At 41.1% G+C, this 14,624-nt stretch overlaps 1 protein-coding gene across 5 annotated transcripts in view; it reads left to right on the plus strand.

Moving 5' to 3' along the window:
* MYO16 (myosin XVI) overlaps positions 1 to 14,624 on the plus strand; it is a 637,262-nt gene that overhangs the window by 459,755 nt on the left and 162,883 nt on the right. For all 5 annotated transcript variants that reach the window (XM_084616853.1, XM_084616854.1, XM_084616856.1 and 2 more), the window contains exon 21: positions 8,854 to 8,926. In XM_084616853.1, the coding sequence (XP_084472979.1) occupies positions 8,854 to 8,926 (73 nt within the window). The remainder of the gene's footprint in view (positions 1 to 8,853; positions 8,927 to 14,624) is intronic.

Below are 14,624 nucleotides of genomic sequence, written 5' to 3' on the forward strand. Positions count from 1 at the left end.
TTAAATCAATGTACAGCAGCAGTTTTAATGACAATGTAATGATAGAGTTATTATTCACCTTCCGGAAAATTGAACTTGTTCATTCATAGTGACTCACAATTTTGTCTAACTAAAGCACCATTTTTATATTAACCAGCATAATTATAACCATTAATACAAATGTAGGCTGGTTACAAGGTACTTTCATGTTCACAGTTTTGTCTGTCCTGTATGATATTGTTTTTAAGGAGGGCACTATGACAGAAAACTAATCTTGTGTGATTAGAGTTCTAAAATGTATCGAGAGAAAAATAACTCCAAATGCTTGTTAATGCTCATCATTGTTAAAAATAATATTTATTAACTTTTTTGATTTCAGGTATATTAGATGCTTCTGTTCTATCTACTGTATTTTACAAACCATATGCATGAGGGTTTTTTAAGACCTTGTATTGCTAAGATTTATTGTATTGCTAACAAACTTGCTGATTGTGAGCCTTGGATAATAGAGCCTTAAACAAATATCACTGACTGCTGCAATTTCAATTATTTGATTACCCTTTGGAAGTGTCAAGTCTAGAGCGTCTGACATTAGTACCAATATACAATGTATTAATGTGACATCAGGAAGTCCTGACTCATAGCTGAAAGAGGGCCTGTTCACAGATACTAGCAATGCCTAAAGAGGCTCAGGAAATGTTTATCTTTTTCTAACTGATGAAAAAAATATTGAATTGAGTATGTTTGGTTTGGAAAACCTAGTTTTTTGTCTGGCCTTGCTACCTATGCCCCTTACAAAGTAGCAGGTACTATGTTTATAGTAATTTGTTAGCAAAAGAAAAAGTCTCCCTGTTTCATGACCTGGAGATATGGCTAATGCCAAAATATTTGAGGCACTGCAGACTAGCAAATGAGGTTAGCTTTTGATTATGGCTTTGTATCCATGGTGTCAAGTCAGCCATAGGCAATTTCCCTTTCAAATGTCATCTTCTGAATATTTCTGAAACCATATTTTGCATCTTTCAAAAGTGTAATTTTTTATCCATAGTAAAATCTTTTCAAATATTGACAGAATATAGCAGTGGCAACATTTGTTTTGGCACAAGGAAAATACTGGAAATCTCAATCACAAAATTCCTTTCAATGCATTATGCATCATTTGAGTTATAATAAGATCACATGCAAGATAGTTTTGAGGTATATAGCTATCAGCCTTGGAGAAGAAATCAGTAGGATTTTTTCCCTTCTCGACAAAAATTTCTGTTCATCTGTCACTGAGCTCAGCAATAGGAGGGGATCATAGGGGGACTCTTCAACTGAAAACACGAACCCACAGCATGAAGCAACATTCCCCCACATGATTTGGAAAATAAAAATCCGTAATGCGGTATGGGGCATAATGTCATTTTTGAGCTTTGGCCCAGTATGCATTGTTGTTGGGTTTTTTGTGCTTACTCATAAAAGACAAAAACAGATTTTTAAACTGCAGAACAAATCTAGCCTTTCAAGAGATGGGAAAGTTAGCCCTTCCTAGCACTGAGTGAACTGTGAAAGGTTTTGAATCAACCTGGATACTGTGGTTGAAGAAAATCTTCACCACCCAGTACTAGTCATGCACGGACCTGCAGCATCAGATGTTGAGTCTGTGATTCCTTCCTCCTCCCCCACTCCTCATGTCCAATATGCATATACCAGTGAGGCCTCAGAGGAGTGAGGAAACAGAAAAGTCAGTGCCTCCACAGTGCCTCAGAGGAATAATCAAGAGAATTAGAGACCCACTAAGTCAGTCCCATCAACCTTTACTTTTATGTTTTAATAATTGTTGTAGGCAAAGGTGAACTGCTCTTCTGGCATTGGATGTGTAGGAATATATGCCTAAACTAGGCCTCAGTTAGAGAGGTTATATACTGTATCAAATCCTCATAGTACTTCCCCTTGTTAATCAGTATCACTTCTGCTTTATCCAGATCAAACTTAAACCAGCTTGCTTTCATCCTGGTCACTGCCAGATGTTGGAGGAGCAGGGAGAGGACTGTGTCTGGGTCATATGAAAAGGAGATGTAAAGCTGAGTGCCATCATAGTGATGACATGTTAAACCATACCACCTCACAGTCGCACCTCATTGCTTTACATAGATATTGAACCAAAGGGATGATATGACTGAACTTTACAGATTTCCACAGCTGAAAACCTTCAGGAGCAGAAGAGTAGTTACTCAGTATCGACTTGTAAGACTGCTCTGAAATGAGTGTGCAGAACCATTGTAAGGGAATTCTGTCCATCTCTCCCAGGAATTGCAAATGGGTCAACTGCACCTCATGATCACTGATACGACATCTGCCATGACAATATCACTCAGAAAGCCTGGTATCTATGAGTTGCTCTTAGGAGCTGGCAACTGTTTTTATGTGGTTTATTTTTAACGTAGCTATTCAACCTCAAGGACAAAAGGTGTTGCTAGTCTAACTGGGAAAAAATTACAGAGAACTCATTCTGAAAAAGGCAAAACTGGGGATGTTTCAAAGCATTATAGTTGAGGTATTATTTTGTAAATTGAAACCTCAAATTGAAATCTCAGGTGTGGTTCACATCTGTGTCATATTTTAATCAATTCCAAAGTTACAGGGTAATCGGGGAGTTGCAAAAATTCTTCCAATATTGGCTCATATTCTATGAAGTGTGTGAAGCCTGAAAAAATATTTCAATCACAATAGTAATAAATAATCAGTTACTACTGTCCAAAAAGCTTAGTTAATACATTGTAACTGAATTTCAAATCCATCCAGAATCCAAATACAAGCACTGCTTTCTTACCTTCATTAAACATGGCCTAGTAATATAGAAGCACGCACTTTGCTTATTGAAAGAAAGAAGTCTCTATAGCCAATATTCCTATTTTGTGATATTGGTTTTACTTCTCATTACGTTTGAAAGGCTCAATATTTACATTGTCTAAGTGTCAGTATTGTTGAGCAATCCTAAAAAAGTAAAGTAAAATAAGGACTATTGAGAAAGAAAATTCTTTCTTTTTAATATGTATCCCTTTATATTTCTGGTGGCATTTCCCCTTGATTTGTAAACATGAGAGAACAGATCTTTCTATTTTGCTGTGGAAATCTCTGTTATGATTAATTTAAGAAAAGTAATTTTGCTGGAATTAGTATGATTGACAGCTAAGCAAGAAAAATATGTCCCAACCCTCTCCTTGGAGGGAAGAGTCTTAGAGTGGGTTAAGGACACACACGCACAATGTAGTGAAGTAATTTATAGCCAACTATAAAATATTATTTTAATTAATATATTACATTGTCTGTTGAAATTTAAGTTAACGAAAATGGGCAAAAAGTTAACAAAGATAATTACTGGATTTCTTAATCAAATCCATTGTTCCAGCTCTACACTATGATGACAGGAAGACAGGCTTAAGGACCAGTGTGGGGATGCAGTTATTCTGATGTAGCCTCTTGTAGCCAGACTAGGTGACTCTTATTAAAAGGGAAAAAAATCTAGTCCGATTTATGTAGTGTGACTGCACTGCATACGGGTGTGGAGAGAGAGAGAGATGAGCTCACTGAGGACACAAGGGCCAGGAATCTGAAGTAGAGCTGATCAAATTATTTTGACAAAACTTTTTTTCTGTCAACATGTTTCATGGAAATGTGTCAGTTTGGACATTTTTTTTTTGTCAAAAATAGACAGTATCCCAATGGTTAGGGCATGCTTCTGGGATGTGGAAGAAACAGTTTCCACATTGGGACTAAGACTACTTTCACAACATCAAAATTTTTTGTGAAACAAAATTATTATTTTCTGGCCAGCTCTATCCTCTGAAGATCTTCTGTGCCAGTCAGGCTAGAAGCTGGATTGGGATAAGGCTTAGTGGTTTCAGGTGTGTCCAAATATAAGTGCAAGATGATTTAGTTAAAACTATGCTGCTCAAGATAGCAGACCCCATTTCTCCTTGGGGATTTCTGGAGATGCGGTACAGCAATGGTCCTTGGATGCCTCAGATGGGGATATGTTGATCATTACTATGGCCAGTTGTTGTAGGGACCTACCACCCTGCTGGGGTTAAGGAAGTCATGGAACTCTCTTATTCATCAGAAGGAAAATCTCACAGGCTGTGACAAGGCTCTGTCTAATAGTATTAACATAGGACTTTAGGAGAGGGAGCCTTGAGGAGAGGGTTACACAGGGGTGAAACAAGGAAAGCATGCCCCCGGATATTGATCTGAGAGGAAGTTACATGGAAAGGTATTAGGCTTTCTGGGAGAGGTGAAGAATTATTTTATCTACTTTATCTGTCTTGAAATTTATAGAGGCAGGGTGGGTGAGGTATATCTTTTATTAGACCAACTTCTATTGGTGAAAGAAACAAGGTTTTGATCTTATACAAAGCTTTTCCTCAGGTCTGGGAAAGATACTTAAGAGTGTCACAGCTAACTACAAGGCGGAACAAATTGTTAAGCACAAGGAGTTAACACATGTTGCAAAATACTATTCAAGGTGAAGTGAGCTGCTGACACCTCTGCAGTCAGAGGAGAAAGGAGGGTTAAAGGTTGTTGTAATGAGCCATAAATCCAGTGTCCTTTTGAGTCCATGATTTTAAACTCTCAGACTTGTCTTTTGAAGATATTGTGCAGGTTTCCTTTTGAGGACAAGGACCAAGAGATTAGATATGGAGTGATTGTTTTCTGAAAAGTGTTCACCTACAGATGATATGGTATTTTTGTCTTTATGAGTTCATTCATGAGTGTAGTGATTGTTTCATTTCATCTACATAACTGTTCTTGGGGCAGTTAGTGCACTGGATGAGGTCTACCACATGTTTTGATAGGACCCATGGATTTTGAAAGGTGTGTTGTTGGAGGTATTGATCATTGCAGCAGTGGAGATATATCTACAAGTTTTGCATCTGTTGTTCTGGCAGGGTCTGGTGCTACTTTGAGTTGTGTGTTCTGGTCTGTTGTGAAGTTGTGTTGCTTCTGATTATAAGCTTGGCAAGATTGGGGGTTATTTGAAGGCCAGAAAAGGGGGTTTGGAAAAAATTTCTTTCAGAATGTGGTCCCCATTTAATAGAGGATGTAATTGTTTAATGATAGCCCACATGGGTTCCTGTGTAGGGCGGTAGGTGACAACTAATTGGTCCTGCTTTGAGCAGGGGGTTGGACTAGATGACCTTCTGGGGTCCCTTCCAACCCTGATATTCTATGATTCTATGATTCTATGAACTAGAGGTGTGTGGTCAGTGGGGTTTTTTTTTCTTGTATTGAAGCACTTTTTCTCGGGGTATTTGGGTGGCCTGTTCCATGATGTGATCTACTTCTCTGGTGAAGTCTCTTTGTTAAGGGAAGGTGGTTTTAAATGTGTTAGGGTGTATATCCCAGACTTTCTCCTTGGAGTATATTCTGTGGTATCTAAACGCCTGGCTGTAGACAACAGATTTCTTGTTTGGAATGTTTACTGAATCTGTGAAGGTAGTTGTGGTGATCCTTGTGTTTATTATATATAGTTGTCTGTAGGATTCCATTGTTGAAAACCCTAGAAATAGGGTATATTTTGGACAATATTGTATGTAGGTTAACTGAGGGAAAGGCATGGGAGAACCCATCTTTTTGCAAATACTATAAAGGTAAATCAGAGGATGTTTGACAATCCAGAAATAACAAAGGCATTCTGGTGTTCATCCAACTTTCAAATGTGTTTACTAAAACGATAACATGCTAAGTATTTAAGAGAATAGACAGTATTTTCAAGGAAGATGGTAGATGTTCCTTTTGAAAATGACTGTGGTTCAAATTCTGCCCTTTATCAGGTGTGTGTAACTCTCCCTGGGTTTAATGTAGACCCATGCTGTTTGCTATTATAACTTGTGAATAAATGCAAAGTATAAAAATTAGGGATGATTCATCTGTTCCTCTTGAAAACGCAGAGAGTACAAGGCTGGTGTATCTCTGCTCAAATGGAGACTTGAATCATGAGTACATGAGACTGAAGCTTACATTTTTAAACCAAAAAATTAAAATGGGTTGCATTATTAGAAATGTAGCCAGTGATATTTCTCTGTTTCTTGGTGAAGAAATTTCCTCATATATGCTAATTGATCTCATGATAACCTCTCCCACCCAGCAAAGTCAGTCTAGTCCAGATTTATTATGCATCTCTCTGCCCTGTTGTTTGAGAATATAGTCAGTCTTGCAATGATCAGCAGAGTTAATGCTAGTATTGAACTACTACTCCTCAGAAATGAAAGGGAACTTTTGGGGTATGACATCTGAGGAAGGCTTTTAAAAATGCTTTGCCTATCTCTGAGGAAGGCTCAGAATGTTAGGAAGGAGGTTGATAATTCTGCTGTTTTATTGAATGTAAGAGGTTTTTTGGGGAGTGGGTTGAAGTAAGGAGGTGCTGTTTTGAAATTTAGGGCCAGATCCTCCCCTGGTGTGAATGGATGCTGCTGAATTGACTTCAGTGGAACTACACCAATTGAGGATTTAGTATTTTATACTTTATTTTTTTGGCTTAACTAGCTAATATACATATTTGATTAATGGGGATGATATGCACTGCTGACAAGTAGCTTTATGTGAGCATCCTCATCTATAGAGAGAGGAGATGTCTGTTCTGCTAAAGCCCAAATGCTGATCATGGAAACAAAGCTCAAGTAAGAGGGACAGCTGTTGAATGGTGGAGGTAGCCTGCTGTGTCCTACCTAAGTCCCACACTTTCAAATGTTTTGATGTGTGAAAATAGCCACTGCTAAGAATGTTCAAAGTTGTCTGAATGCCCAGTGGCTTGGGCAATTGAACTGGACAGATTAAGGCAGGGTACACAAACTGGAAGAAGATATTCACACATCAGCTCCTCACTGGCTGCTCTGAAGTCTGTGCACCTTTGAAACAGACAGCACACAGTGTAAGAATCCCCAAATAAAAATTTCAGACAGACAGACAGGTTTTACTGAGGAGTACACAAGTGGCGTCAGGAAAGAGGAGGATAGTGAGGATTAGGGGACAGGAGAGGCAGGGTGCAGGAGGTGAAAGGATTAGAGATACATGTAGCAGGGTTTAGAGTGACAGTTTTCACTGGGGGAACTGGGAGTGGGAAGAGGCTGCAGTAGCCCAACTAACTGAGCTGGATACATTCTGAGGTAACTCAGGGAAAGGATAGTGAAGAAAAGAGGTCGAGGCTCTAAGCAGAGATGGTTTTTCCTTCCTCTCAGGCTCTATGATCCTCAGATGGCCTTCCTTGACCCTCCTGAGCCATAGGTCATACAGAGATACAGGCTTACCCCTGAATCTGTCCAGTACCTCTATGATGTGATGACATGAAGGAAGCTGTGGAGGCTGACCTGGAGCAATAATGTCCTCTGCTCCAGCCAGAGTACTTGGCATCCGTGCCACTTGGCATCAATGCTCGTGTCTTTTCCGAGGACCCATCAGGGACAATATCGGCATCAGTAAATCCTCTTTGTGTCTAAGGGTATGACGACGCTGCATTTTAAAACCCACAGCAATGAGTGTCAGAGCCTGGATCTGTAGACTTGGGCTTGCAGGGCTCACTCTGTGGCACTAAAATCAGCTAGGTAGACATTTGGGCTGGGGCTCTGAAGCCTAGGGAAGGTTGGTTTCAAAGCCCAAGCTCCAGCCTGAGCTGCTACACTGCTGTTTTTAGTGCCTGAGCATGAGACTCACAAGCCCAAGTCTGTAGACCTGGGCTCTGAGATTTGCTGCTGCAGGTTTTAAAATACAGTGTAGATGCTAAACCCTAAAAGGGCTTCCTAAACGTAAGAGCCCAAGGGTTAAAGACGAGCTTCTCTATGGGTAGGCAGACCCAGCATTAAATTATTCAGGAATTCTACATTATGGTGAACTTACCATTTGTACCGGTCCCGGTGTATGGTTCACACTTCCTTCAGAGGGGACCGATGACAGGAAATGCAACCAATAGAAATCAAAGACAAACCTGTGCTATGAGTATGATAGCTGTATGCACCAGGGTTTATGGGTTTGGTAGCTAGATCTGGCGTCATACCACAGCTCTTACATCCTGCCATTGCCCCTATTAACTGTTACCTGGTTTACACCCTGAGCCCACAGCTTCTGTTTTACGTTGCCACATACAGCTGGTGGGTGATTGCCTGGCAGTATGTCCACAAGGGTTTGGGGGGGTTTCTTTTGTTTGTTTTTATAATGGTGTTGTCAATGTCTAGATCTGTGCAGTTGAGCTTCCTAGTCTGCACTGTCATTAGCACCAGACTAAAATCTTGTAGGTTTGGGTAATCTCCAACAGTGGCTGAAAATGATGCTTCACACAGCTCACTAAATGTCCAAGTGCCATTTGCATATATAAGTTCAGAATTTTCCTATGCTAATATGCATCCATTTGGCATTTCCACTCTGCACTGAGCACACAGGAAATAGGTACAGATGTTTTGGAAAAATCCTGCTGAAAAATGGATGCTTGGGCAACTGAGTGCATCCAAACACCTACCATTCCCACGAGCTGCCCATCTCACATCTGAGTTTTCAGATGGGCTCCTGAATGTTTGAAAATGTTGGTCTTAGTGTAAACAAGTGAAACATTTTTTGGACTTATTTTATTCTATATTTAAATGGTGGCTATTAAAACTGCTTAGAGCTTTGGAATATTTACAATTCCTGTGCAAGATGGGTAATGGGGTAGGGTGCTGATGAGACAGTTAAAGTTAGTGCAGTTTGTCACAAAGTTTATCATGTACATGGAGTGTTTATGTACACCATACCAACTTGTAGTGGGTGGAGTACTTGCATCCCCGAACAAAACTTATATAGACAGGAGCAATAAATGTTCCATTTGCTTGAATACCTGTAACCTGTACTATCTTATTGTTTCAGTGACCAGGTATTTGAAATTGGAATATTGGATATCTTTGGGTTTGAGGAATTTCAAAAGAATACATATGAACAGGTAAGAAGCTTTATTTTGCTGGATTGATTGCAAGTATAAATGCTGTTTATCTGCTTTTATATTTTGAGCCAAAACAAGCATTTGCCCCAACTGAAAACAATGTCATACACAGGAGAAAAACTGCTCTTAGAATAAATTCTTCCCATTCTACCATTGTGGCTCTGAATTAAAATTCAGGCTTTGCAGAGTTAAAAGAATCTAGTAAACATCTAACATAATCACTTGAGAGAACAATAGTATCTGCTTTAAAAAATATTTTCAGAGAAGTACTTATTGCTGTCTGGTTTCTTGCTTATGGAACTGATACTTCAACTAGGTCAGTGAGTGGGAGGATAGTAGACTGGATTAGAAGTAAGATCAAGAGGTCTGCAGACGCTTTGGATAAAGAATAGAATGAAAATATCACATTATGTTCAGTGCTATTATTGGCAGATTCACCTCTGTATGACATTACAGCACGTGACTTTTTAAAAAGCTGAATTAAAACCATTGAAAATAAATTAATCTAGCATTCTGAATGCTTAAAAATCCATTTAAAATCAAACACTTTGTTAAAATTGTACAACTATGTGTTCACCTTTTAGCATCACTTGTTGGATCCAAAGATTTTCAGAACTGAATGTTTTACAAACCATAATGACCTCTGCCTGCAGAACTGAAAGAAGATGTCTGTTATTGTTCAGTTGTTCATTGTGTACTGCAGCAGCAAAGGAAAATTAAAGAAGTAGCAGGAAGGGAAGTTACTTCAGTAGCAAGAAAAGCCAAAGGGTTTATTATGCTGTGAAATCAGTGGAAATGTAGAGGTTGCTCTCTTCCCCCCAGTAAATTCTTTATTTTATGGATGGCTCAACTTTCTCTCCAGCTCTCTTTGATTCCCTCCAATTTGGCTTCTGACCTGTTCATACTCTCCTCCCCCCTCCCTGGTCAGCAATCTCTGCTAATCAGCATGGTGGAACCATGACTCAACCTACTCCCCATCCTTCCCCAACCTCAAGATGACATCTTTGGGCTCAGTATGCCTTGGGGAGTTATTAGGAAACAGTTCCTGAGCTTCTCTAAATGCAGAGATTACAACTCCCCCCAATCCTTGTGCAGACTGCACAAGAAGAGGTGGTCCTTCTTACTCCCTTCCATCTCCCCAACCCACTTCACACTTGTTTAAGGGCTGGGCAGAATCTCGTCCTTAACCTTTATCTGTAAGCACAGTCCATAGTATCAAGTCAAATGGACACTTGAGATATTAAAATTGAAAGGAGACAGAATTTTAAAGAGATTCTAATAAACATCAGGGATACCTTAATTAAACAGCCTGTATATTAATGTATACTATCTAAGTATTCCAATCTATTGCTTTTTCTACATAATACACACACTTCAGTCATATGAGAATTGAAAAACCCCTTGTAGGTTTTTCAACCCAAGCAGTGATTTCTAGGTGTTGTATGTTTTGCTTTGTATACAACAGACATAACATGTAGGAACCATACTGGCACACAGGGACCCAAATAATTGTGTTCACTAAATATACACACCAGGCAAGCCTAAGCTACATATGCCCTGCTGCCCTGGATAGATACTGACAGCTTCTAAACAAACACCATTGTGACTGCTATTGAAAGGCCATAAACTATTTTAAAGGGGTACTGTCCTACTCTTGTTCACTGTAGTAAGTGTTCAAATCACATAGTCAGACATGATTATTGCAAGAGAGCACTGGGTCTTGGGGTGCAGGCACACATCCCAATGTGACTTTTACAGCTCTTGAATCCTTTAAGATCAGGGACTGCTGGGAGTTGTAGTGTGTAAACAGGACTCATGATGGCAGGTCAGCTGGAGAGTAGAAAAAAGGAAGGTTTCTCTGTTGGTCTTGGGAAGATGAGGGTTGAGGAAATACTCTGAGGGAAATCCTTCTCTGTGGACTGGGTAGGAGCCCTAGAGGGTAGCTAGGAAAGACTATCTAGTGGGAAGTGTGTGTTCTCTACTTATCCAGCTTGTGGAAAGTGGGGCAAGCGTCTGTTACCCACTGTTTTGTGTTATTTTGAATCTTTTTGTATTTTCTGTCTGTTATTAAAACCGGCTCTGAGAAAAGAGATGTGGAATTGAAAGTGAGTTTGGACTTTGTTTTGACTACCCTGGCTGGTGATCCACTTACAGTTATATGCTCACAACCAATTATGCATTATACAGTGACAGTATTGCTGTTTGAATCAATCTCCAGCTTCTTTATGCTACATAGTAATTTACACTTCTGCAAATACCAATTTCTTCTATAAAAATCGAGACATTAGAGCAGTAAGCAATAAAAGTAATTATATTAAAAGACACGGACCAGATCTTCCTATCTAATTGTACAATGGGGGCTTGATCCTGATTGGAGCCGCTGGCGATGACAGCAAGATGCAATCCAGTTTACAGATCCATTCAGTAGTAGGCTAGTTACTTGCCTTCAAAGGATCATCTTCTCTGAGATCAGGGAAAATGTTCTGAAAATGATTTCTGGCCTCCTCGTCAACTCAGCTATTTCTCTGGTCTGAGAAAAAGTGGGAAAACAGCTACTGATCATGCCTCTAAATATTAGCTTCTAGGATCTTAGCCCACATAAGAAGACTCAGATCCAGGTAAAAATTAATTATTGTAATTACCTCAAACTAGGATTTTTTAAATCAGACTTCACCACTCTCCCAGTTTCTTGATCCCACAAAGTATCTTCTTTTGGTTTAGTTCCAGGATTGGGATGCATCGTTAACTCTGTGGGCCAGAGGAAAGAAGTCACTACTTCCACTACATTCATAACTTGAAGGACACACAGTTGTGCTGTGCCTTTATCGGGCTATTTCTACTTTCAGAGTGTGCCAGAGAAGAAGGGAGACCCTGTCTTCCTCCTGGTTGACGTTCATACTTGTAATCAGGTAGCAGTTTCTTAGTTCTCGGGTATCTAAACTACAGTCCCTGCAGAATCCAGGAAATGGTGTTGGTTTCAGGCAAATGCTTTCGTGCAGAGCTAGTCAGCAGAAGCAGTGAAACTACAGTTCTGATTTCCAAACATCCTTGGACTATATTTCTCAGGGTTAGTGAAAAGGGGTTTTCAAACCATTTTCCCTTACTTTTAGAATTTTCCAATGTGGTAGTGCAGGGATCGGCAACCTTTGGCACGCGGCCTGTCAGGGAAATCTCTGGCAGGCCGGGACACGTTTTTATCTTCTGCGTCCGTGGGTTCAGCCAATCATAGCTCCCATTGGCTGCAGTTTGGCGTTCCAGGCCAATGGGGACTGCAGGAAGCGGCGTGGGCCAAGGGATGTGCTGGCCGCTGCTTCCCACAGCCCCTGTTGGGCTGGAATGGCAAACTGCGGCCACTGGATGCTGTGATTGGCCAAATCTGCGGATGCTGCAGGTAAACAAACTGTCCTGGCCTGCCAGCGGTTTTCCTTGATGGGCCACATGCCAAAGGTTGCCGATTCCTGTGGTAGAGTCCTGGTTGGAGCAGCACTCCTTGTGAACCTTTCAGGCACCCCAACATGACCAGAGGTCTCCCCAGGAGGAAGAAGTCTCTGTCTCCAGTGTTCACTGAGGCGGACTCCAGCCAACTAGCTAACTGTCCCTTCCCTCAGGGGGCTTGGAGGGGTTTAGCCCTGAAATATTCTAAAACAAAAAGCAAACCCAATACTGAGCCTCCCACCAGTCTTCCCACTCTGCCATTTCCATCCGGCTTGATAACTTCTGAAAGCAAGACGATTATGACTGGGCACTAACTAGCAGATGAGTTTTACAGATCACATAAAAGAAGAAAGCTTCAACGTTAAAATCAGTATTGGGTATGCTGTTTCACTTGTATTTGTTTAGCATCAATAGTTTAAACCACATAAATCTTCTCAATAGTAGGTCAAGTCATTCTTTCTGGAACAATGTTAGCACATAAATAACTAATGGTAACTGCAGTAGAGGTTGATAGTAGAAAACCATTGCATCACAAGTTCAAAAACTGATAGTGTAATAATAATGCAAGAAGACACAGGCTAAGAGCATTACTGCTCACTGGAAATTACATTTCCAATATAAGATCAAGAGAATCATGGAATAATTTGCTCCATAAACTTAAAAACTCCTTTAAAAATGTCCCGATGCATGTTTATAGCTTATATGGTCATGTGACCCTCTCTGTCGGTAGCAGTAGTCTGGGAATAACAGTAGCAGCACTTTTCAGTGAAAGGTAAGTGACTCATTTTTCCCTCACTTCTACAGTTTGTCCTTTTATGTTTTGTTCTGTTCTGTTTTCATTTTACTCCCCCTAAATAGTGCAGGTATCCACTTTTGCCCTGGGGGTGTTTAATATTATCTTATTTATTATGCCTGTTACCCCCAAAAGTCCCAGTTAAGAGTGAGGCCTAACTGTGCTAGAAGCTGTACAAGCACATAAGTAGAAAGTTCTCCTTGCCCAAAAGAGTGTGCAATCGAGAAGACACAGCCAATGATTCTAAGAGTATGTCTACACTATGAAATTAGGTCGAATTTATAGAAGTCGGGTTTTTAGAAATCGTTTTTATATATTCGAGTTTGTCTGTCCCCACAGAAAATGCTGTAAGTGCATTAAGTGCATTAACTCGGCAGAGTGCTTCCACAGTACCGTGGCAAGCGTCAACTTCCGGAGTGTTGCACTGTGGGTAGCTATCCCACAGTTCCCGCAGTCTCCGCTGCCCATTGGAATTCTGGGTTGAGATCCCAATGCCTGATGGGGCTAAAACATTGTCGTGGGTGGTTCTGGGAACATATCGTCAGTCCCCCGTTCCCTCCCTCCCTCCGTGAAAGCAGCAGCAGACAATCGTTTCGCGCCTTTTTTCTTGAGTTACCTATGCAGACGCCATACCATGGCAAGCAGGGAGCCCGCTCAGGTAACCATCACCGTATGTCTCCTGGGTGCTGACAGATGTGATACTGTATTGCTACACAGCAGCAGCAACCCCTTGCCTTGTGGCAGCAGACGGTGCAGTAGTACTGGTAGCCGTCATCGTCATGTCCGAGGTGCTCCTGGCCACGTCGGGCAGACATGGGTGCAGGGACTACATTAGAAGTGACTTGACCAGGTCATTCTCTTTAGTCCTGCAGTCAGTCCATCTTACGGTGAGCAGGCAGGCGATACGGATTGTAAGCAGTCCTACTGTACCATCTTCTGCCAGGCAGGCAAGAGATGAGGATGGCTAGCAGTCCTACTGCACCGTCTTCTGCCGAGCAGCCATGAGATGTGGATGGCTTGCAGTCCTGCACCGTCTGCTGCCAGCCAAAGATGTAAAAGATAGATGGAGTGGATCAAAACAAGAAATAGACCAGATTTGTTTTGTACTCATTTGCTTCTCCCCCTCCCCCATCTAGGGGACTCATTCCGCAGTCACTCACAGAGAAGGTGCAGCGAGGTAAATCTAGCCATGTATCAATCAGAGGCCAGACCAACCTGCTTGTTCCAATAAGAACAATTACTTAGGTGCACCATTTCTTATTGGAACCCTCCGTGAAGTCCTGCCTGAAATACTCATTGATGTAAAGCCACCCCCTTTGTTGATTTTAATTCCCTGTAAGCCAACCCTGTAAGCCATGTCGTCAGTCGCCCCTCCCTCCATCAGAGCAACGGCAGACAATCGTTCCGCCCTTTTTTCTGTGCGGACGCCATACCAAGGCAAGCATGGAGGCCGCTCAGCTCACTTTGGCA

Source organism: Lepidochelys olivacea (assembly GCF_965140295.1).
Source record: "Lepidochelys olivacea isolate rLepOli2 genome assembly, chromosome: 1".
In the NCBI taxonomy this organism is placed as follows: Eukaryota; Metazoa; Chordata; order Testudines; family Cheloniidae; genus Lepidochelys; species Lepidochelys olivacea.